General features: G+C 39.1%; 1 protein-coding gene across 2 annotated transcripts in view; it reads right to left on the reverse strand.

Moving 5' to 3' along the window:
• The window catches only part of LOC116045867 (collagen alpha-1(XI) chain-like), an 87835-nt gene extending 64912 nt beyond the window's left edge, over nucleotides 1-22923 (reverse strand). For both annotated transcript variants that reach the window (XM_031293812.2, XM_031293811.2), the window contains exons 1-5: nucleotides 22516-22923; nucleotides 16195-16359; nucleotides 12954-13167; nucleotides 11447-11609; nucleotides 572-700 (exon numbers count right to left, since the gene is read on the reverse strand). In XM_031293812.2, coding sequence (XP_031149672.1) covers nucleotides 572-700; nucleotides 11447-11609; nucleotides 12954-13167; nucleotides 16195-16359; nucleotides 22516-22630 — 786 coding nt within the window. In that variant the 5' untranslated portion in view covers nucleotides 22631-22923. The remainder of the gene's footprint in view (nucleotides 1-571; nucleotides 701-11446; nucleotides 11610-12953; nucleotides 13168-16194; nucleotides 16360-22515) is intronic.
• Nucleotides 22924-23887: the final 964 nt, after the last annotated feature.

Raw genomic sequence — 23887 nt, forward strand, 5'->3', positions numbered from 1 at the left:
GAAGTTTAATTTTTGCAACAACAAAAAATTTAAAAAATCTGTAGATATTTGTTGTTTGTTTTCACTCATGTATTTATCAGGTTAGTAGGTAGTGTTTCAAAAAGAAGAAAATTAGGTTTTATTTATTTCTCTGCCATGATAGTGCCCCCTACATTAGTGTTCTCCAGGGGGTGTGGAACTGGTGATTTATCTGGGTTAGTGGGCACTGAAAAAAGGGGAAAAGTATCTTATACATCAATGTTTGTAAAGCATACAGGGCTACGACGTTCTCCAGTCAGTAGCTCACCACAAACGTTGACAGCGCATCTCTTCGCAACAACGGCGGTAGAATTTTAGTGGAATTCCTGTTATCATCCTTACTAATTCTCAAACTCCAGCTCCCATTTTTTCTCCCATTATGTTTCCCTCCTTCCTTTCTTCGCTAACGATTCCTCCCTCCCTACCTCCCCCCTCCTCTCTCCCAACTCTCTTTTCCTTCTTACCTCCCTCCGGACAACTACTTCCCCACCTGATCTCTTCTCCTAAATCCATCTCGCCCAGCCTGCCTTCTTCCCCCCCTCCAGATACTGACCTCGTCCTCAGGTTGCTGAGCCTGGGGGGTGTCGTGGTGGTTGGGGGTTTCACAGTCAGGGCTGTAGTGTTCACAGTAGTCATAGGCTGCCCTGGGGTCTGCCACTATCAGCAGTTGCTGGATGTCACCCTGGAAGAAGAGAAAAAGAAGAAAAGCAGCATGTCAGCAGAAGCCATGTCAACAAATTCCATAGGCTTCCCCCAATGTAAATTCCCATGTCCGAGTTTTCTCTTATCCTCAGTGTCTCTAACATAAAACTACTGCAGTTTATGTTATGGCAATCAATTTTATTTATTTCAACTTAGTTTCCAGTGTGGTTTGGATAATGGCTCCAAATACTACAATACGGAGGAGCCTTAGCCAGCTATTGAGGAGGAGACGCTAGTCAGAGGCACGAATAAGAGTTGTAGCCAACAGGAACTGTGATATGATTGGAAATGCTCATTGTAAATTGTAGTTGACCACTCTACTTGTAATTGTATGTACTGTACACAAGGTTTGCTTTTAAACTTTTTGATCAAAGAAGCAGGTATTTTCTGACAGTTGTTAATTTATTATACTCAAAATTCAACTTGAATGTCATGCCCATCCAAGCCTTGAAAGTGCTCCAACTGCCAATCAGCTAACATTGTATGTTCAGAAAATGAATGTGACTTTCCTGAAGCCTGACCCAAAACCACACCAGAGACCACTCACATTGTCCATTTAATTTTCCTTCATTAATATAAATAGAAACCATGTCGATGAAGTTTACACCTATTCCTCCTTGCTTGATTGCCTCAGCTTTGCAGTCATGTGGTGATAATAAAATGTGACAATAAAACAACAAGGCAGATGTTGCCCAGTACCAAAGGCAGTAGTCTCTTGACTATTAATTACATATATATTTATGGAATAAATCAAGGCTTTAGGGGAGTCTGTAAGATTTTCAAAAGAACTATTGTATAGTCCCCCCACTCGTCCATTAGGGACGGCAAGTCCCCTTACACAGCAGATAAATGACCTAGGTCTGTACTTATCTGAGGCCGTCTGTTTTTCATGAGCTTTTGGCAAAGGAAATTAGATTCCCGCTCATCAGCCAAAGGCCCTTTTTTCCATGATCGTCTCCTAAGGATTTTTTTAAACCAGGAACTGCTATGCCACTGATGTGGAAAATGTTATCTATACCCATCAACAGGGGGCACCTTAGCTGACCTTTTTTCTGAATCCACCCGGAGTAAGTAACAAAAAGAACAAATAAATAAGGAAAATAACCTAAATGCTGTGTAAAGTTGAAAGAAGGCTGCAATCAGGGTGGCCCCTAAAGAGGAAGCACATACATGCAGATTGCATTAAATTACAGGAGGCCACATCTGTACAAGCTTAGACCTCTGGAACACATTAGATATTCACCGCCCCGTGCTTCCATCACACGTGACCAGTATATCTCAACAGGGTATTAAACAACCCAAACAACAACCAAAAGATATAAACAATTTTACATATGGACTAATTAGAGGTGTTAAAATTAATCTTTGCATCGATACATTGCGATATGGACCTGAACGATTCTGCATCGATGCAGTGACAGACCATAACCAATTATTGCCTACTGATGTTACTTGTTGATTTTCTGGTCGCTGCTTTTTGTTTTGTTTCTGCCTTTATCTGTTGTCTGCTGTGTTCAAACTCCACTATATTCAGGAAGTGTCTTTTTTAAGAGAAGATAAAATAAAAAGGGGCGTTCATATCTGACTGCTTGAATTTGTTGATGAAAACCATGTGTAGCAATATATAATAATATTGAGGGGGTGACGCATCGTGATGCATTGGGATGTTGAATCGATTCAAATTGTTGACAGGATAATCGAATTGAATCGTGAGACCAGTGAAGATCCACACCCCTAGGACTAATGCATGTGTGCTGAGTAACAGTAACACTCACGATCTGCATATGTCAACCCTTTTCTGTATCATGTTTGTAGCTGAAAGCTATCCAGAAGAAGAATTTCAGAAATTTGAATTAGAATTGTAAAAATGCACAATAATTCTAAAAGACAAAGAAGTACCGTACATTGAATTTAAATGGTTTGTCTTCCTTCACATCCACAGACACTTAATTGAAAAGCTAAATGTCGTCAGTTTCATCCCCAGACTACAGCATAAATCTGGGTGGGGAGAGTGCAAACGGCTCTCACCTCTCAAGACATTTAATGCCCAACTGTGGCCAACAGATCAAACTATGGTTGTACTGGGCAGCTTCCGGGTGTGAATGTGTTTAACTGAGTGTGGTAAATGTGTGTTTATTGAACCTACACACAGTGGGGAAAAATAAGAAACCCTGCTCACAAGAGTTCACCCTGCACCTTTTGAACCTCCTATTCAACTAAAACTACAATGACACTGCATACTGCCCTTGTTAATCCCCAAATGGATCCAAAGTCAAAGCCAGAAACAGAGAGGACAGTTAAAAACAAACGGTTTCTATCAGGAAGACGTAAACATGAAGAGGCAGACAGAGATCTTGCCAAACTGCCTCTTCATGTCTGCATGTCTTCCTGATACGTATATTTAGTAAGAAAATAAAAAGGTACATATCAAGAATGTATTTACTACAACAAGTAAACAAATATGTGGTGAAGATCTGTGAGTACAAAAACGTCATATGGGGCTTGTCAAGGGACCACACACACTTGGTCCATTTATAAAGCCAGTCAATGATTCAGTAACTCCCATACGCCCTGATTGGCTTCTCCCTCACTGTTCCCCCTCTCTTCTTTTACCCTGTGTGTCTCCTTTGTCTGCATCTCAGTGCTTTTGTTAATGTTACTGTCTGGGTTGTCTTGCACACCTCCCTGGCATGAGAGTTGAGGTTCCTTCTCAGAATTCCAGGAATGATATACAGCAATGCCCTGGCTCTGCTCAGAGCTGGCACAGACACAATGGGCTAAATCATCCGTCTAGGCTACACTACAATCGATCGATTAATGGGTTTGGTAAGAATGTGCATGTGGGTGTAAATACAACACTCCTCAAACACATGTTAACCTTCATCGCACACTGTAACAACAACTATTTGGAAAAAAGTACATCAAAGCACGGATGAGACTGACTGGTCAAAGACAAGAGAAGAGACTTGAATCATCCTTGAATCCCTCCTCTCATCTATATTTCATATATGTAAGCAAACCATTTTCAAAGAATGACTGTTTTTTTGTATTGGAAATAGACAACACTGGTTTTTCCTCAAGCATACACATTTCACATCTGATTTTAAGCTAAGAAATGTAAAACAGCGAACACACACCACTGGATTCTCCCTGGGCTAGGTGACCTTGGCTGTGAAGAGTATTCCTCCCAACACAGCCCACACCCACAAGGAACACAAGTAATTTAAGGAAAATAACTGGCAGATGGATGATTGCCTAACAGTGAACGGTATTACAAGCCCTTAGCAGACCATGAAATCTGTCCTTGGCATTATATTGTTGTTGTATATTGTTGTGTGTGTGTGTGTGTGTGTGTGTGTGTTTGGGGGGGGGGGGGGCAAATGAGTAGTTGACATCTGATTATGAGCACACATTACCTCATAAATAGGGATGGGTCTTCTATTAGGACCCGGTTCCAAATTTCTCAACCCGAAAATCAATAAGGTCCAAGCTTATCGATACTGCTATCGAGACTAGTGGATCATTAAACGTTATGTCTAAAAATAGATACATGCGCAAACCGGAAAAATTATTTACGAGCACAGTGTGTGTGTACCAAGACCATAGGTAAAGACTAGCCTACCCACCGCAAATCATTGAAAACATAGTCGGACTAGCTACCAAGAGCACGCTCTGTAGGCTGCTTAATCAGCTACAGAGACAGAAGAAATCAAACAGTCACAGACTGTAATAAAAGCAATAATAGTTCTGTTATGATTAAGAATTTGTTGTCTCGTCTTTCCACCAAATAACAGAAAAATATCGATAATGGTATCGATAAAGACTCGGATCGTTAAGCAGTCTCGAAAAGATCCCCATCCCTACTCATAAAGCACATGACTGACCTAAAAAATCAAGGCACAACTTTGATTAGATGCAGATAGCTCTCGCTGGAGCCAGATCAGATATGACAGAAGGCATGAGTGTTTTCCCATTTGCATTTCATTTGTGGGACTAATTTGAAGGCATAAACAAAGATGTAGTTTGTGTTTGATGCCACAATTATGAGACCATACTTGATTTATAAACTTTATCAACAGTAGAGTGTCATTTCTGGAAGTATACCAACCTCAATGTTGGCTTTTCCCCCCCTAAGGCCTTACAAGGCAGACCATCTTCTCAAACTGCACTCAAATCCTGTCTCTTTGGCTGGGGTTGGCAAAACCTAAAACCATCCATGCTCCTACTTTAATCATGGTTCTTACACATGTCCCCTCACCCATGTATGACTTAAAGCAGTACAAATCCTGTGACGAAATGCTGCCTGAGAGGCTTATAAAATGCAGCAATAGTTTTACATTTGGTAAATATTTCAGGGACATATCTGCAGTCCCCTGAATAAATTCCCATATCTGTGCTTGTACCTAAAGTGCACATAAAAGCACATTAAAATCAGGACAATCTGTGAATGCAATAGCCTAAATTTAATAAATAAGACAATAAGTAGATTAATCAATTGGAAAAAAAAGTATTATGCAACTGTTTATTCTCTGTTCTCTTTTAGATTATTGCAAATTGAATATATTTGGGTTTTGAACTGGTGATTGGACAAAACAAAACATCTGAAGACATCATCCTGGGCTTGGGACAATTTTCTGACATTTTATACACAAAACAATTAATTGAGAAAGTAACTAGTAGATTAATCAATAACAAAATAATCCCACTTTGCAGCCCTACTCTACACTATTTAAAAATGATACGTAGTTTTCACTAATGCCTACAGAACAACATTTAAGTATGTAATTAGGTGGTTGAAAGGTTGTCTGTGGCCAGGTGCAGCAGGTCATAATGCACCTGGAACACACATTTGGAAATATGCCAGCAACTGCAGTCTGACCCACTAAAACACAAATGAAAAAGGGTGCTGTGATCACAAATTATACGTTTCGAGTGATCAATTTTTATTTTACAGACTTTCTACTATTTAACAGCATCCCTACATGGCACCAGGATTTTATCTGGGTAAAAAATGTGATAAATGAAGGACAATACTACTTACTACTGCAACTTAATTTGAGATTTAAAATGGCATTAAAGGTGTATATATTTGCTTTTCCAGAAATAATGTCCCAACTCGGGATAATCCACAGACCTTGCTGTAAAAACTAGGGGTGGGACGAGACACCCAGTTCTTGAGACGAGACGAGATTTTAACACTATTTTACAGAAAACTTCAATGAAGAAATAAGAAAAATAGAATTCATTCATCCATTCAATTGAAAGTCACAAAATGAATATGAGCACTGAAAGGTGTTGCCACAAACTCAAATGACTGGCTTCTCTCCTGTATAACCAACAGTTACACCGTTGCTTATTCCATATGTATGGTGGAGAGATAGTTTCTTCACTCAGAGAACCAAAGTTACAACATAACTAAGTGTTTTCTGGCAGTATTTGAGACCAGTTGTTTTGTACTTGAATGTTTCATTGTACAGTAGACAGAGAGAAATAAAGAAGAAGAAGCCCGTTAGAGGGCGGAGCAAATACGAAAATACAAATAGAATGGGCGGGGGATTTTCTATGCTAATTTCAAGGCTGCTGGTCTGCACTTGTGTACTGATATTGGGAGATACTTTTTACCTCGGCGAGAAATCTCGTCACGTTTAATCTCGTCACGTTTAATCTCGTCACGTTTAATCTCGCGAAATCTCATGGGGACGAGATTTCGTCACACCTCTAGTAAAAACCTTTCACTGGAACTACTTTCTACAGTTTCAAAGAAATAGTTAAAACGGAACCTTTAAGGGTGTCACTGTAACCAGCCTGCCACACTGAACCATCATCAGCCAGATGTGGCCAGCTCAGAGGCAATGCAGAATACAGCTGCTCAAATAAAAGGTCTCTGGCAGATGTTTCTGCTTTTAAAATGCATATCGTGCAAATGTGCAGCATCTCTTGTAGCATAACTTACTTCTGTATTATCTTTATTTTATCATCTAAAAATTCTACTTTTCCAATCTCCAGGAGGGGAGCACATCTGGAAAGAACAAATAGACAGATGGAATTTCAAAACTGTACAACAACAATTAACCAAGAAGCAGAGAAGAGGAAAATGTATAATACTCTCCTTATTCCTCCCAGCCGTTGTGGTCAGTGCAAGGATAAAGTTTCTTTTCAAGCACTGGAGGCATAATGTCTTGCACCCTTCGAATATTAAAACATTTCATCTGCCAGTAGCTCAAAAAACTGTTGCACTGTTTGAACCATCTGCTTGCTTGTCTGCCTACCCTTCTGCCGTCACTTCTCTCCCTCAGTTTTTTTTTTCCTCACTATGCTCCTTTCCATCAGCAAAGGTTTTTTAAGAAGCACCTTGGGTCCATTATTTCCTGGCTGTGCTGGGACCAGTTAGTGAGGGTTACAGCACAAGGAGGTCAGATACACATGTTGAAAATATCAGTGACTGATGATCTTTCTCAGTTACACTCATTCAAATATAAATTAATTACTATATTCCTATTACACAACCCTAACCAAAACATTTTGTGACGAGTACTGGAGGGTGAAAAGTGACTGAGGCAGATGAGAAACAGTCGGACCGTTTCTCTTCCTGCCAACTCAACCATAAACAATGATTCACTTTAAGGCTTAGAGCCCATCAGAGCCTTGTTAGATGCCACTGCCAAAGACTGTCCTGCTTGAGGGACAGCGTTTGGGAACAATCTACTATGCAGTAATGACAGACATATAAACAAACTAGCTTTGCCTCCTTACACACATACACACACACACACACACACACACACACACACACTCAGACATACGGCACAAGCAAAGAATCCCACCCTATCCTATAAAGTCTGAAGAATGGATTTGCATAAAAATGAGAGATGATTCAAATACCGTGCAGCTTTTATTTTAAAGAAGAAAAAGCAGAAGAAAGGGGGAAAAAAGGCATTTGGAGGCCCGGTCAGTGAGCATATCTTTTAAACAGCTGTGTAATCTGAGCCAAGACTAAGCACACACTGATCATATTTTCCCCAAGCCTTCACTCTCCCCTGTGCTTCCAACTTTGACACCTGCTTATGCAATCTAGTATCAGTAAGGTAGCCATGTGCTCACAGCTCAAAAGCAGTTTTAGAGTTAGAATTGTCACAGCCAAGCTCAGCAATTACACTAAGGAATGGCTCCAAAGTTCAAGCTTGGTTAGCCACAATTTCTTAATCTGGTAGGTTTTAGATATTTTCTCATAACTGTAAATCTCTAAGTCTTTAGATCATGAGATGAGAGACAAACTCCAGTAAATGTTGGATCCATTTACCAAGGTAACTTTAGGTAAGAGTCTTGAGATGGGTATGATATATGAAGTTGATACCTTTAATGCTTAAGTTAGGGCTGGAAATGGTCAGGGTTTTTATTTTTTTATTTTTTTAAGGAATGGGCTTCCATCTTTTCCTATAGCTACAGTGGGATCCATGAGAACATGTCAGATGATCATAAAACACATTAGGATTTGCCCTGGGCATCATGAATAACAACAGCAAATTTATAAAATGTTATGGAAATCTTAAGATATGTTATATAATGGACCAAAGTTTTGGTCAAGGGACATTTTTGACCTGACAAATGTCAGGGTTCAATTAAACCATTGGGAGCCATCCTCTGGGAAATGATAAATGAATGCTAAATTAATTGTAAAGAAATTATTGCTGTCCGGAGTTTGCACCTTCAAGGTTGACAGCACTTAGGCCTAGCTAATTGGAAGTCGCTTTGGATAAAAGCATCAGCTAAATGACATGTAAAAAATGTCTTTGTGTTAAGTGTGGAAGTGGAGTCAGGATTCGGTTAGCCTAGCTTAGCAAAAAAACTGGAAGCAGGGGGAAACCGCTAGCCTGGCTCTCTCCACCGTTCAAAAACACACATACAAAAACCTCTAAAGTGACATGTTGTATCTCATTACACAATACACAGCAGAGCTTTATTACCTAACATTAGGGATGTCCTGGTCCCAATCACAGTATCGGGGAGCCGATTTGGGCTTTTTTTTTTTTTTACTTATAGGGGATCGTCATTCATCCCGTTTACCTTACTCCGATCATGTACATCAGCTTGTAGTGATCCCCCATCCTGATTCCACCAGGAAACCACGCTTTCAGCCTGGTATTCCCTGGAGCCAATATCGGTAAACACAAGACGAAAATCAAAGATTCACTATTAAACGCAAGAGGTGTCACTAAGTTTAGTTTTCGTTGTCCAGTGGAAAACTTGATAGGCTACTGTTTATTCTTTGGTTGGTGGTGGGATCCTAAAGAGAACTGTTTTGGTGTTGAGAGAAAAGTTAAATTTAAGACATATTTTAGTTACTGTGTTTACTTAGCTATTTTTGTAAAGAAAAAAACGGTGTGCAGCTCTATTATCTGAGCAAATACAAATTTCGGATTCGGTATCAGCAATATTTAGCAATATCAGATATATTCAATATTTAGAAAATGGGATCGGATCAGGGGGCAAAAAAGCTGATCGGGACATTCCTACCTAACATCCAAACAATGAAGCTGGATAGGAATTCTAAGAATCACTGTTTAAATGAATCCATCATTTAGCACGTATCTAGAAGTTATATAGGATTTAAACATAAATACTTTACAAGACCTTGGAAGAACTGGACTCAATAACCTGATTGTGGAGACGTTTCAAATTTTCACATTTTCTTTATCCACAGAAGATAGTGCAGACAGCAGAGTTCCAAAAGTTTCCACAGCCTCCAATGTGCTCATTGTAGTAGGCCTATACCTATAACAGCTGTAGAATGGATGCCAAAGTATAATCCCATAAGCAACAAATCCGACCCAAACACATGGCTTACATCTACTTTACAAACCTGGTTTTATGTATAGAATAGAGTAAATAGTCAAAACGCGTGTGGCCTGTAAGATTTATTGCCATTATTAGCAGTGCAGTGTGTCGACAAGTAGCCAGTTTGCAATCGGATTGGTTATCAAACTTGAAGTGAAAATAATTATAGTTTAAGATATGACTGCATTTCTAGCTAGGCCACCACAACATTGCTATTGTGTGATACACTGATTAAAACCACCTTGGGGCGTGCAAAAAAAACTCAACTCTGGGAACAAAAGGAAATATTTTCTTTTCTCCAGATTGTTTAAAAGTAAACAAAACAAATTACTCTCTAATTCAACAACATTAAATGTAATATATGTTCAAACAAAGAGCACTCACAAAAGCCAAATGGACGGTCTTAAATCAGCATTTAAAATAGAAAAGGCTTGGTGAAAGTACTAAGCTACTTTTAGCCTCTCCACTTAACTCTCAATTACCTTAACTACAATCCCAACTCTAATCACTGTGGCTTTCACTCAGCAATTTGCTATGGTTGTGCCCATTGTACTTTAATATTATAGTACATGTCAAATGTACAACATATTGCTGTAAATTGACTCTTCTTATCATGGCCTAAACTTGTCTGTACTTTTAACAGCAAAATCCAGCAATGTGATCTGCTTGCCAAAAACCTATCACTGAAGAAGGGTGGGATCCCATTTTCTAGTGGCTCCTCTGTGGAACGTCATCTCTGACCTGGAGGCAAACATTTTGCAGGCTGTTCTACTTAGCAAGCATTCCACATGCAGACATCAAAGAGAGGCTATTGTCTTCAGAGCAAGCATTCAGCTCACATTTTCCACTCAGCTCACAGCTACCTGTGCTAAACCTGGTAGTGCCTCCATTGCATAATCGCCAGCTCAGGAACCATACACTAATTCTGATTCTGAGCTATGATAGTCACAGCTATTGAGGGAATAATATAAAAAAATCCTCTCCCAAATAGTGGCAAAATCCATGCATTTCAAATAACACACTGTCCAATATGAACAATTGAATCCTATAATACCTCAATCCTTCTTTTAATAAGTCAACTATTCAGACAAATCCAAACCAAAAAAGAAAGCACTTTGAACAACACATTGTGCAAGTTACCTTTCCACAGACATTGCCCATGACTCCAGTACACAAAGCCAATATTGTTGTTCTGGCCAATAAAATTCACCATTACTGTATGCACAAGTTAATGAAAGACAAATAAAAATGTCCGGCCTTAAAGCGTTTGGACTTAAAGTATTAGACACTTAAATTGCCCCTTTTCACAATGGTAAATGAGATTCATTGAGAGTCAGATTCACAATGTGCTTTCTATTACATCCTAGTACATCTATACTTATCCAGAATCGAGAAATCTCTGGCATCTAGGTGAGCTTTCCAAACTCCCTTAAAACATAAACACTTCAATTTAGTGGTGAATGTCTGCATTATATTTGTGAAAGACACTCCTGTGGAGATGATGAAGACATCTTGAGGCAGACTCTTACCACACAGGTTAATTATATTATATCTTTCCGAAAAAGCAAGAAGATAACAATAAACGATAATTTAGCCATTGACATAAATCATACTTAAGTCCTCTGCACTGATACAACCAAGGAGGGCATTTAAGGGATAGTTAAATGATTTTTGGAAAGCACACTTATTCCCTTTCTTGCTGACATTTAGAGGAGACGATTGGTACCACCTTCATATCTGACTGTGGCATCCATTTTCTTACCTAATTCTCGACAGAAAAGGCAAATAAGTGCATTTCCCATTCCCATTACTTTAAACCCATTCACATCATAGTCGTTACAACGCAGCTAGCTTAATCCAGGAGAATAAGGATTCATTGTGGCCCCCTTACCTCAAAGACTTCCTCATCCAAGATTCTGGTGCCAAAGACAGTAATGCCTTCTGTGTTGATGACGGCCTGGTCGCTTCTGCCAAGGGGCCTGGTCACCTTCTTCTTACAGTCCACGATGATGGTGACACTCTTCTTCTCTACACTTATAGCTACACGATGCCATCTGTGCAGCACGGGAGCAAAGAAGGAGGTCAGAAATACAACCAGAATGGCACTTCCTATCCTTTTAAAGAAAATTGCCAGTCTATGGTTAAAGGAATAGTGTGAAATTTTGGGAATGCGTTCTTGTTGAGAGTTAGATGAGAAGATCGATACCACTCTTATATTTGTACGCAAAATATAAAGCTACAGCCAGCAGCTGATTAGCCTAGCTTAACCTAACATAAAGACAGGAAGTAGCTGAAAAGAGCTAGCCTGGCTCTGTCCGAAAGTAACTAAATATGTCTACCATTAGCTCTAAAGCTCACTAATGAACACATTATCTCTCATGTTAGCGGTTTTACTCTGCGTCCAGACTTTATGTTAAGCTAATAGTCTGCTGGCTGTAGCTTTATATTTATCTTACAGACGTGAGTGGTATTGACTTTCACATCTAACTCTTGGCTCAAAAACAAGTAGCCTAAGTGTATTTTCCAACATGTCAGACTATTCTTTTGAATGTCCACATGTTCCATACCTTTGAGTATTTGGGGAAATATTTTAGATATGGTGATACAGCATGCCAGAGAGAATCAGAAAAAGCCTATGCAAACCCAATTAATTAAAAAATTATACCAATATCTAATATATCACTGCTTTTGCATGGGTTTGTTCATAAATACAGAGGTAGTTTCGTTACATTTGGAATGTGTCAAAATGTAGGCTATAAGAGGCACACAACTGCAAGCTACATCAATAGCAATGTTTTAAATTAATGTAATGAATGTGATGTACTTTGTATATTTAAACTGTAATGTTTTTGTTCATGATGTAATCTATTGCAGATAAACAGCCAGTGATGGAATCATTTCTGTTGGCATTAGTGCTAATAATTGATGGCAACTTTTAACAGTGATTTGTATCAGCATCATTGGGCAGCTATGCCATTTATGAAGATCCTGCTTAGTATTGCATATCATTATACAGCTGCTGTAAATCATCTGGAAAAGAAAAGGCTGTCATCAAATTGCTGCCAGCAATATATTTTCCATTACTGTCTAACTTGTTCCATATGGTATTAATGACTGAACAAACATAATATGATAATAAATCCTCAGAGCTGTTTAGCAAGAAGAGTTAACTATGTTCTGAGTGCTTGAGAAAATATATAAAGCATAACCTATAAATTGCTCAAGATGAGCCTAAAAATGTGTTGAGCCAATCACACAAGCTTCACAACAAACTTTGCTTTTACATTCAACATTGAAAATGGGACACAGACAAGCAGAAATCCAGGGGACATAAAAATCAACCACCCACATCTGAGCTAACAAGTACAAGCCCTCTTGAGAAGCAGTCAGTCACTTACTTGCCGTCAGCAAGGTTGATGGAGCGGAACAGGGGGTACTCCTCCGGGGCAGGCTTGCCATGCTGGTCCTCATACAGGAAGACGGGGGCACGGCCCACCTCTACGCCAAGCTGCTGGATGCCTTGCTGGTTGTATATGGACAGTAGGAAGGAATGGAGGCCAGCCTTGGGCTTGATGGTGAACAGGATGGAGAAATCTTCTGGGAAATCTCCTCCTGAAGGTTGAACAAGCAGCAGGCATGTAGGTTGGTATGTTAGTAAAGACCACAGATACTTAGTTACAAAATGTAGGTGCACATTTTTGTCAGAGGTTTTTATAGCATTGCTCTGCTTCAGATTAATTCAATTACTCACATGGGAACTTCCCAGTATAACCACAGTATTTTTATTTAAAAAGCTCTTGTGTGGATGTTGGTTTATTGGCTACCTTATTTTTTTAAGTTAAAGGAATAGTTTGACATTTAGAGTAAAATAAATCTTCTTGCTGAGATTAGATGACATTGATGCCACTCTGTTAAGTTACAGTGTACAGTGAATATGAAGCTAGAAATGGAATGCAGACTCCATTTCACCTTATATCCTGTCATTTACTCATAAGTCTTCTACTGATGTCATTACAAGGGCAATTGTATTCTAATGACTAAATTGAATAATGGCAAGTTTATTAGCTCTCTAACTTTCTCTTCTCACATTAAACCCCAATGTCTAGACAACTGGACCTGGATCCGTGTTTATTGAGGAAGCTGAAGGAGACCTTGGCATCCCCTGAAAGGACTCAATAGTGTTGATGTATCCACAATAATTTTTACAAGGGCTGTAAATACTCAAACGTCATATTTTTTTCAAACCATAATGGCTGGGTTCAATGACAAAATATGTGATCCTGATCAAATAAAAGTCCAGTTATTCTGACTGAGGATATTTTGACACTTTGTTTCCATGGCATCTACAACGGCTCACCTCTCACGCTTAATTAGAGCTTCAAATTTCCGTTACTGAAAGTGTAAGGTGTGCTGGCAGTATATGCCAAAAATCACAGAAATTTAGTTCTAATACCTCACACTATTTTTGAGCTGTTTTTTTTTTTATTCTTTGACATCAAGCCAAACTGAAGAAAAACCAACACAGACTGGGACAAGTTATTCAACAGCACTCACCTAATAAATGTCTATACACTTTCTTGCCAAGTTAGTGTTGAATAGGTAAGCAATTGGGAGCTCTTTCTACACTTTGCCCCAGGAATAAAAAAAAATAACAGGCCTCCAATTGATGTATGAATGTATTATTGTTATGTATTATATTTCGTTGTATTTGTGCTTAAATACACCATGTTTCATATTTCGGCTAGAAAAAAAGCAACTGGCAAGATTGGATATTGACAAATAGCACATCTCTCAACAGCTCATTGGTTTTCTACAGGCTACAGCCATCAGTAATGACAGAAGTCTTGTCCACTTTCGGATTAGTTTATGAGTAGCAATGAGTGTAAGAAAGTAGCAAATCAAATTGTTACAGTCAAATAACTTTTTTGTTTCTCTGAGTGGACTCTTTACTAATAAAATAAATATGGCTTTTATTTCTCACAACCAGCCGGGCAGCAGACTTTAAGTCAGGCAATACGCACTCAGTATGATATCATCAGCCCAACCCAGTGCACTGGAGTCTGCCAGCAATCAAACTTGAGGACAAATACTTTATTGACAAGATCAGTTCACAAAACATCAGAAGAAATATTCATCTCATTGATTTTCTGTAACAAGTGTGTTCCCCCAAAATATCAAATACAAATCTGGTGTTGCTCTTCTTACTTGAATCATATGTTTACATGACATTTCATACACCATGTGCTGAGTGACTCTCATCCCCTATGGGCTCTTGGAGCCTACTAAAACACCAACGCATCTTCTAGAAAAGAATTGCTGAACGTCTGCACTGCATTTTAGAAGTCAGGTGTTTGTAGTGGAGGGTTTTCATTACAGTTAGTCATCATTTTTTGCTATTTTATTTTGAAATTTAAATATTGTGAAGATGTTTCTATTTGCCAATAAGTGGTTCAAGACAGTAAACAAAATCATCTGTTTCATTTTCATCCAAACAATTATTTGTTAGAGTAGACATAACATTTCTAGCTCTAGGGATAGCAATGTCAAACTGTCCATCTGTCAGTCAGTTGATCCACCACTTTGGTCTTGACTGAAATATCTCTACCACTCAAATTTCAAATTGATGGTGAACATGGTAAGCATTACACCTGCTTAACAGCATTGTCATCGTGAGCATGTTAGCGCGCCAACGTTAGCATTTAGCTTAAAGCACTGCTGTGCCTAAGTAAAGCCTCACAGAGTAGCTAGCATGGCTGCAGATTTTGTCCTGTTTAAAGGCCAGGTAGCTTGTTTTACAATGAGATTGTATAATCTTAGTGGTTCTCAATCTGGGGGTCGGAACCCCCAAGGGTGTCGCAAGATCATTTCTGGGGGTCGCTAAATGGTTGGGGAGAAAAAAATTAAATAACATATTCTAGACTGGGGAATGTTTTTTACATTACTGTGTGTGTTTGGTACATTTCATGTGTTATATTCAGAGCTTCATTTGTAAATCAGGAGGTCCTGGAACACAGAAAGGGGTCTGAAGGCAGGTCAGGGGGAGAGAAAAAGTCACAAATGCATCAAACATCCACAGAGCCTGGAGCACATTGGACAAGGCTACGTGCTAGCTGCTAAAACTCAAACTAAACATCAAAGCAAAGCATTATTTGTTTACGTGTATTAATCAGAGCATTCAGAAAAAACACTCAAAATCAGCAGGGGGAGGCGTGTAGAAACAGCTGTTTACACCGGTTTGCAGCTCTCTTTCTCTTGTTGTCGAGGGGGGTGAAGGGGGGTCACGAACACCAACCCCATTACTCTGGGGGTTCGTGACTCAAAAAAGGTTTAGAATCATAGGTCTCGCTTACCAGATGTACAGTGTGGGTATAACACCTGACATGTCAGACATTCTCCTCCCTCAAGAAAATGCTGCACTCACCAACATTACAACTTTAGCCTCTTTTAATATCTTTGGTATAAAGCGTAACAAACTCAGATGATCTGGTGAATTCTGTGGCAGTTTCCTTACATCTTAATCATCTACATCTAATTACAGAGTTCTCTTGTGAGATCCATTTTCTTCTGATTGGGCAAAGTTGCTTGGTTCAGCTTCAGTGTAAATGCACGTGATCTGTGGGAGGTAAGGAGCGAGGTTACCTGGGAAGAGCTGTTTGGTTGGAGCGCTGATCTGAGCCTGTTTTCCCACTCTGTAAGCGATGTTGGGTTTGGATCCTCTCCGGACTGTGCAGAAGCCTGTTGTTTTCTGTACTCCTTCAGGAGCGCTCAGGAAGTCTAGAGCCTTTAGTACATCTACTGGTTCAGCTGAGAAGACAGAACAAAGAATTGATTACATTACCCAATGATACTTGGGCAGCGAAACATTTCATGACATTTGCATAGCAATAAGCTTTTTGGGAAATGCATTTGTCCAAAGTGCTGAGTCAGTGTTCCTTATTTGCGTGGGACACTGAAATAGCTTTGTTCCCAACTAAAAAGGTTTTTAGGAGTTTTGTTTCTTGTATTTTTGTATGTATTTATACTTTTAAAAAGTATATGTAAAAATGCTACTCAGAGTGTACATCTTGGGAAACGGTAATATGCTGCATTCATATGCAGTTGTTTAGATTGGAAAACATGACTTTCCTAATCATAATTCAGCTTGTAAATGTGTTTCCCAGTAAACTCTTAAATGTCAAAGTAAATTCTCAGTCTGCTGGAAACGCACGCTGACTGCATCATGTGCTAAGAAAACGAACATTATATTGACTGCTAAAGGTATAACTTGCAGCATATGCTGCTACAATAAAAAGTAAACTAATTTAATTTAATAGAAATCTAATAAATGTATAAATACATACAACAATCAAATATTTATAAATTCAACAATAAAGATGATATATGAGATTACAGAAGTAAATGCTTTTATTATAATGGATGTTGTAAAAGCTGCATGCTATTTTACAGTACACTGTAAGCATATTACAGCAGTTAACAGAAAATCCAATCAGAACTGGCATTTTGATGATAAGTCAACATGTACACCCATTAGATCCCTTGACCAGTTGTTCGTTTATGAGGTACCTTGTCAGAGGAGCAGTAAAAATGTTGGTAACCATTCAGCAGACATAATTGGCCCCCTCCTCACCTCCACAGCCAAAAGTCACAGCATCTATGGGATGATAAAACTCATTGCTGCTGATCACTGGGTCTTTGGAATAAAGTGAGCGCAGAGGGGGGCAGCTTTACAAGCTTCTTAACACTAGACTCATTTCTATCAATGGACCTGGTGCTCAGGAGTCAGACTACTGTGCAGTGCAGTCATAAACACTGTTTTACATTTATTCTCTCTCCTGCAATAGTCCAACTCTACCTTCATTCCTGAGACTTTATTCTGAGTGCCTTTCTCTGTCCCATTCTGTAAATGTTTTTCTCTTTAACCTCTACTGTATCTCTCCCAATCCCCGAGGCGCATCATTAGTTACAGTGTGATTATGGGGAATTTAAGAAGCCTAAAAGGGGTATGTTTTAAGGCTAGTGTATAAACTATAATAAGGAGTAATATAAGGAGTTTTGACGTACAGCGCAACGCCATTCCTGATTTAACGCATGTCTGCCTGAGTGTGTGCGCTTCGAAATATACAGTAAGAGGAGGCTGTTAATTCAAGGTTTGAACAAATTGTTTCATTCTGGCTTGTGTTTTGTGACTGCGACAGTGTTGTTCTTACAGTAGGTTAATACTTGTCTGTACTTTGCAGTGTTAACTTAAGTGACCCATTCACTGTAAAATACACATGTGCATCTGCCTAGCCAATTATCGGTCTAGCTCTAGTGTTTATAAGCAGGTTTTATGTATTTCAAACCCAAATATTTAAAGCAAGACTATGCAACTTTTGCTGATCACCAGCTACTGTGGCAAAAAGTCACAATAAGGCTACAGGATAACAGCAAATGCTAACATGTAGCCTATAGCAACAGTAACAATTGTAGAGAAGAGTTATGAAGACAAAAAACTGACTCAGTAATGTCAGTTACACACAAGTATCTATTTAAAATGTAATATTTGCTAACATTAGCCATAAGCGTAGTCAGACCAGACCAGCTGTAGTAAAACCCATGAGTTAGTGAAGTGAGCAAGGGTGTTTTATTGCGTATTGAACGTTTCGAAAAATCTCACTTTAAATAAGCAGTCATGAATAAAACTATGGTTTATTACTTCATATCTCTGTTGGTATGGGGTCTCTAAATTGCTATTAATATGATAACTATTACTCAAAATGACAGATCAAACACTTTCTAAGCCATAAATGTTGTAACATTTGCTGCCTTGTAATTTAATGAGATTCACCACTGCAATATCTGTGCTATTGCACTGTTAATATACTAAAGTGAAAACAAATACTTTAAGGCTGCACATCAACACTGCAGTATATAATGGCCTAAAGAAAAATGTGATCTACAAACTGTCCAGAAACTCTTTTACCCAACTAAGAAGGGAATATTAAAAGCTAACAGAGGACCAACGCAGATAATAAAATGACTAATAATTAAATTTCCACTCCATACCAAACTCAGTGCAACCCAAGTATTAAATGCTACTTGGTTAACTGTTACAAAAACCACAGCAGCAGAAACCAGCACAACCAGACATCACATGACTCATATGTATTTTCAGTGAGTCCTCTTCAAAAGGCCTAGCAATGATAAACAATGTATGAATGCTCATATTAAAATCTCACTGGTAAGATAAGGTCTTAAAGGAATGTCAGATAACAGACTTAATGTAAAATCTCCCTTCCTTGAAAAAAAATGAGATTCATGTGTTTGATACCGGCTTGCAAGCATTGTGGAAAAATCATTCAAGGGATCAGACAGCAGAGATTCTTGAATTCCACACTGCAGGAAATCTCCTCATCCACCTTATAATACTCCATTAAACTGCACGAAACAGAAAGAAAGTTTGGTCAAGAGACATAGATGAATCAAGTAAAGGAGTAGAGCGTCAAAACCCCTTTTTCCCCCATCAATGGAAGAATGACATGTTCTTTCTTTTAATGCAAAATGTAGACCCTAAACTGTGTTAGTCTGTACTTTTACCATACTTTTCTATAGTACCTCTTAACTAAACATTTCAACATCAATCTCTAGTAAAAGCTAAAGGAATTTTATTGTAAAAATATACGTCTGTTTACATTTTCCGTTTTTGTAAGTCATGTGGCACGTGAAGCCAGGAACTGCTGATTATGCAGTTCCTGTTCGCTTTTAGTGACCAGGAGGGGGTCTGATGGGTGGAGCTAAAAGTCCACATGCTGAACCCATTATGGTACTGGCACCACTCCCTATACCCCCCAACTAAAACATACATGAGACTAAACGGTGAAGGCCCCATCCCTGTAGCTACTTCTCCTGTGACCAGAAAAATAACAGCTTGAGTGGTGAATCAAACTCGCTTGATTCCAGCACATGCTCGGGGATCGTGTCTCAAATTTTAGCTCATTTGAAGTTATGCAGATCTGCTCTTTAAGTGATGGAAAGGACTGGAGTAATTTATGCTGATGTGGTTCCAGATCATCTGATGGCACAGTTCATGAATTTAAATTGTAAATTGTATGAGTATAACCATCAATCAAGCTGCACTGTTGGGAGATCAGCATATCTTTTCTTTTAATTTCAACTGAGATATGGATTAACAAAGGCTTTATGACTGACACTGCACAAAGAGCAATTAAACAGACATTTCTGACTTGAACACAGACAGAATAAAATACAAATGTGTGGTACCAAATGCCAAGATTAAAACCTCACACAAAATGCCTCATAAAAAAGAAAATAGTCTGTGGCTCATCTGAATATTGTCCCAAGTACAGAGCTACTGGTTCTTGGAAAAAAAAAAATAGAAAGCTTGTACTAAAGGTCTCTTTGTGAGTTTCAGAATGCCTTTCTGCATTACTGCATACCTCAAGGCCTCATATATTCCAGATGTGCTGAATTGGCCAGGAACCCCCCCCCCCCCTCCTCCCGACACACGCACACTCCCCTACCCGCACCCCCGACTCCTGAGCTCCTCTCCTTCCACAACCGTTGCTTCACAGAAGCCCTGAAAACAGGCAATATCCCAAAACCATTAAAGACCCCAAATGAATTAGGCATACCTTTTTAAATGCTTTTCAGCTTTGTTGGAGCTAGCATGCTTTACCCTCAACACATGCTGAAAAAAGACTCCCCTTCTTCCACCTTCTTCTGAAAAAGGAATAACCCATATTCTAATGATAAGGATGAAAACCACAAGAGAGAGAAGACAGTTCTCTCGTGCTAAAGGTACCAAAGCAGCTTCAGACTAGCCACAGTCTTGTCTGAGGGGTAATTTGTCAGTCTCTCTGATTTTTAATGACACATCTTCCTGACTGCTGTCGGGGACTTGTGATATACTATCTGCCATGTTAACAAGCTAACATGACAAAGAAATGGGATTTCCCCAGATGCAGGGAAGCATGTAGTGACAGGAGAATCCTGGTAAATCATGAAAGCAATTTCACCAGCAGCAACATTTAAATACCATTTTCAGCTGTATAGTCAACATTTCCAGCACTCTCTATCTCTTCAAAGCCATACAGTTTAATATTTAGGTTTAGACTTGTGATTAACTTTTCAATCCATGACATTCTGACTTAATGTCTCTGTGGTTGTGCAGCAACATATTGGGATGTCTTGTCAGTCTTTTTTGTGTCACTGGCTTCCAGTGAGTTGGCAGCAATAGGCAGCAATTAAAGTACACTGGAAAGCCTGTAAATGTTTGCTAGCACATCATGCAATTATGGTTAGTTTAAATATCAGCCAGAGTGAAGGAAGATGGGCAATGGGCAAGCCATGCCACTGTGGTAATGGCTTTTATGATCTTTTCATTTTGGGGGCACTCTATGCAAATTGCGCTCTGCTGAATGATTTATTTATGTATCATAGGATATGTACAGTAAAAACAATGATTCAAAACAAGGTGGGACTTAAGACAGGAACTGTCTAGACAGGATGTAATACATTACACAAATCACCAAATATTGTATATTAGCTTCTGATTAACATTTTCATTATGTCATAAATTAAAAAAATAATCTGTCAGTATTATGGCTCTGATACAAGAAGGCATTTTTGAAAGGTTGCATAATAACTGATCTGATGTCAAAACCACAAATATTAAAAAGCAACACGCATCCAAATAGACACAGAAATTCAACCAGGCTAAAGCCACAGTACTGGATGGATGTTCATCAGACTTCACAGACAAAGGAAACATAAAAGAAGTAGTTAATGTGACCCACATATGTGTTTTTAAAGCAAAAAAATTCTCAGTTTTCTTTTTTTCTTTTTTCCATCAACGCCCCCTTGGATTTAGTGGGAGCCCGAATAATGTGGAAAGATGGTGATCCTTCAGGCCAGAATATGAATTTCACTCCCAGAATTCCACAGTGTTGTGCCCAGTGTATTATATAAAGTAGCAGAATACTTATTACAAAACACACTACAGTAAATCTCTGTTGAGAGCAAGGCAGCTGACAGCTTATTAGACAAAATAAAAAACAACAATGTGGCAATTTTATGAATTTGTGAATTCCATTTAACTATTAGGCTCTTGCTTCACTGATTTTTTGGAAAAACGTGTGGGCTACTAGTTAAATCACCAAACGTCGTGCGTAAAAGTATGCGTAAAACCTTAAGGGTTTCTAGTAGGCTACTGCCAAGTGGTAAAGTGGAACACAAATACACAAATATATTATTTTCTTCTGTGATAACATTAGCTTCCAAAATTATGTGTATGTAAATCGCAGTATGTTCACCGCTAGTAAGCGCTACCATTGCTCACGTCATTTTTAGGCACACTTTTTACGCGGACCACCAGAGTATTGTGTCAAGACGAAATCAACACTGTCAGTCTCTCCTTGCTGACCACACATCGATGGCAGACTTTTCCTACTTAGATACTCATTTGCCTATATTGTTAAAGTGTAAAGGCACGTTTCAAAGTCATCAACAATCTTAGAGACACACTGTGGTGACACAGTAGACCCCTTCAAAAGTTACTAAACTTGGATGCAGGTGCAGTCATGTGCTATGGGCTCAGTTTGGTGTCACTCAAAAATAAACTTAAACAACTAAAAACAAATTCAGTCATCATAAGATAAATTGCCTTGAATATAAACACACACACACACACACACACACACACACACACACACACACACACAGTAGTAGGCTAGGTATGATATGTACGATAAGTTGGATAAGGTGGACAGGTCTACTGAGCAGCTGAAAAGGTTTGTAAGCTGGTTTATGGTGACTTTCCTTGCCAGCCATTGGCAGTCTACTAAACTAAAGTAAATGGTCGATCACTGGCACCTATGGACTAGCCACCAGCGAGGACGCTCTTAAGCTGTACAGGATGCACAGGAGTTGGCACAGTGACTGCGGCGTGGAGTAACTTCTTACCTGCTCTGACATTGGCAGCTTGTAGAATTAAACTTAATGTGACCACTGCGATTATCGTTGAATCCCATAGCCACCTTTTCGTTTTCCACCTGGTGGTCCACCTTTGCATCTCCATGATGAACGCCTGTACAGAAAACGGGCGACTTTTGATATAATTCGCTCCCTTCCAAATTCGGTCCCTTCCACAATCCACAAAAGTGTGCTTATACTACAGCGCCATATGTGAAAGTCTAAGGATGTCTCTCACAGCCAGACTGGGCCCTTCAGATCCGCTCCCCCTTAAGCCCAGCTCTCAGACTGATGGTGAAGGGCTTTCGTAAAAAAGGGGAAACCACTCTGTTCCCTGAGAGTTGCGCACCGTCAGGAGGCTGGACAAACGCCGCAACACTGAACCTGAACCGACTTTAAGATACTGACACTGGAAAATCCTCCGTTCATCAAATCACCAGTCGGGAATGTTGTCTCGGGACCCGCCCCCTGTGCAACAGCAACAAGCGGAGCATCACTACATCCCAGTGCAACCTAATTACAGGACCCGGTGAATTATCTTGGAAACATCCTAGAAGCGCTCCTAAACACGTTTCTTGCAGTCTTTTACAAAGTTTTAAAGGAAAATACAGCAAATAAAAGCACATTGCCCCAACTTTCCCGAAAAAAAATAAGCTTATAAGAATGGGCAGAGTGGTAATAAACTAAATGCAACATGCAAATTAAGTGGCGGAGATGTTTTTTTAGAGGTTTCCTAAAAGCCAAAGAATTTGAAAATAGCCTGAATAACATCTACACCGGCCAATGGCTAATATAAAAGCCCCAATAGCCAAAATGAAATGATTTCCAAACTATAGAAGTTTCCTCAAAGGAGCCCTTAGATTTTTTTCTGAAAGCAGGGCTCCTGAGGTCTGAAAATAATTAATGGTTAAAGATGTCTGGAACAAAGAATGGAAGCACAGGTGGTAGCTATAGAGTCTTCCCCTCAATTTGGTTTTCCTCGTGTACTGATGAAAGATGGATATAACTGTGTGATGGCAGCCATTGTCACACAAACCCAAACCATATTTCAGAAAATGTGTCAGTGTTTACGTGTTTTATCACAAGGCAGAAATTAGAACCACAGACTTAGCAGATATTAAGTATGCTAAAGTAAAGTTTTAGTACAGCACAGTGCAGGTGTGGCTAATTAAATACAAATAGTTTGGACAAAGACTAATAGGGCTTTAGTATAAAAAAATGCAGATTAATGGCTAGATGTCTGGACTTTCTTTCAGAATAAGGTCAAATGCTTTTGTGCATGTAAGTGTGGCTTGATTGAGTTATTTTAGACTCCAGGGTTGTGCAGGAGTAGTGGTCTGATTCATTAGGGCCATACACTTTT

The sequence above is a fragment of the Sander lucioperca genome, chromosome 9, assembly GCF_008315115.2.
Source record: "Sander lucioperca isolate FBNREF2018 chromosome 9, SLUC_FBN_1.2, whole genome shotgun sequence".
Classification (NCBI taxonomy): domain Eukaryota; kingdom Metazoa; phylum Chordata; class Actinopteri; order Perciformes; family Percidae; genus Sander; species Sander lucioperca.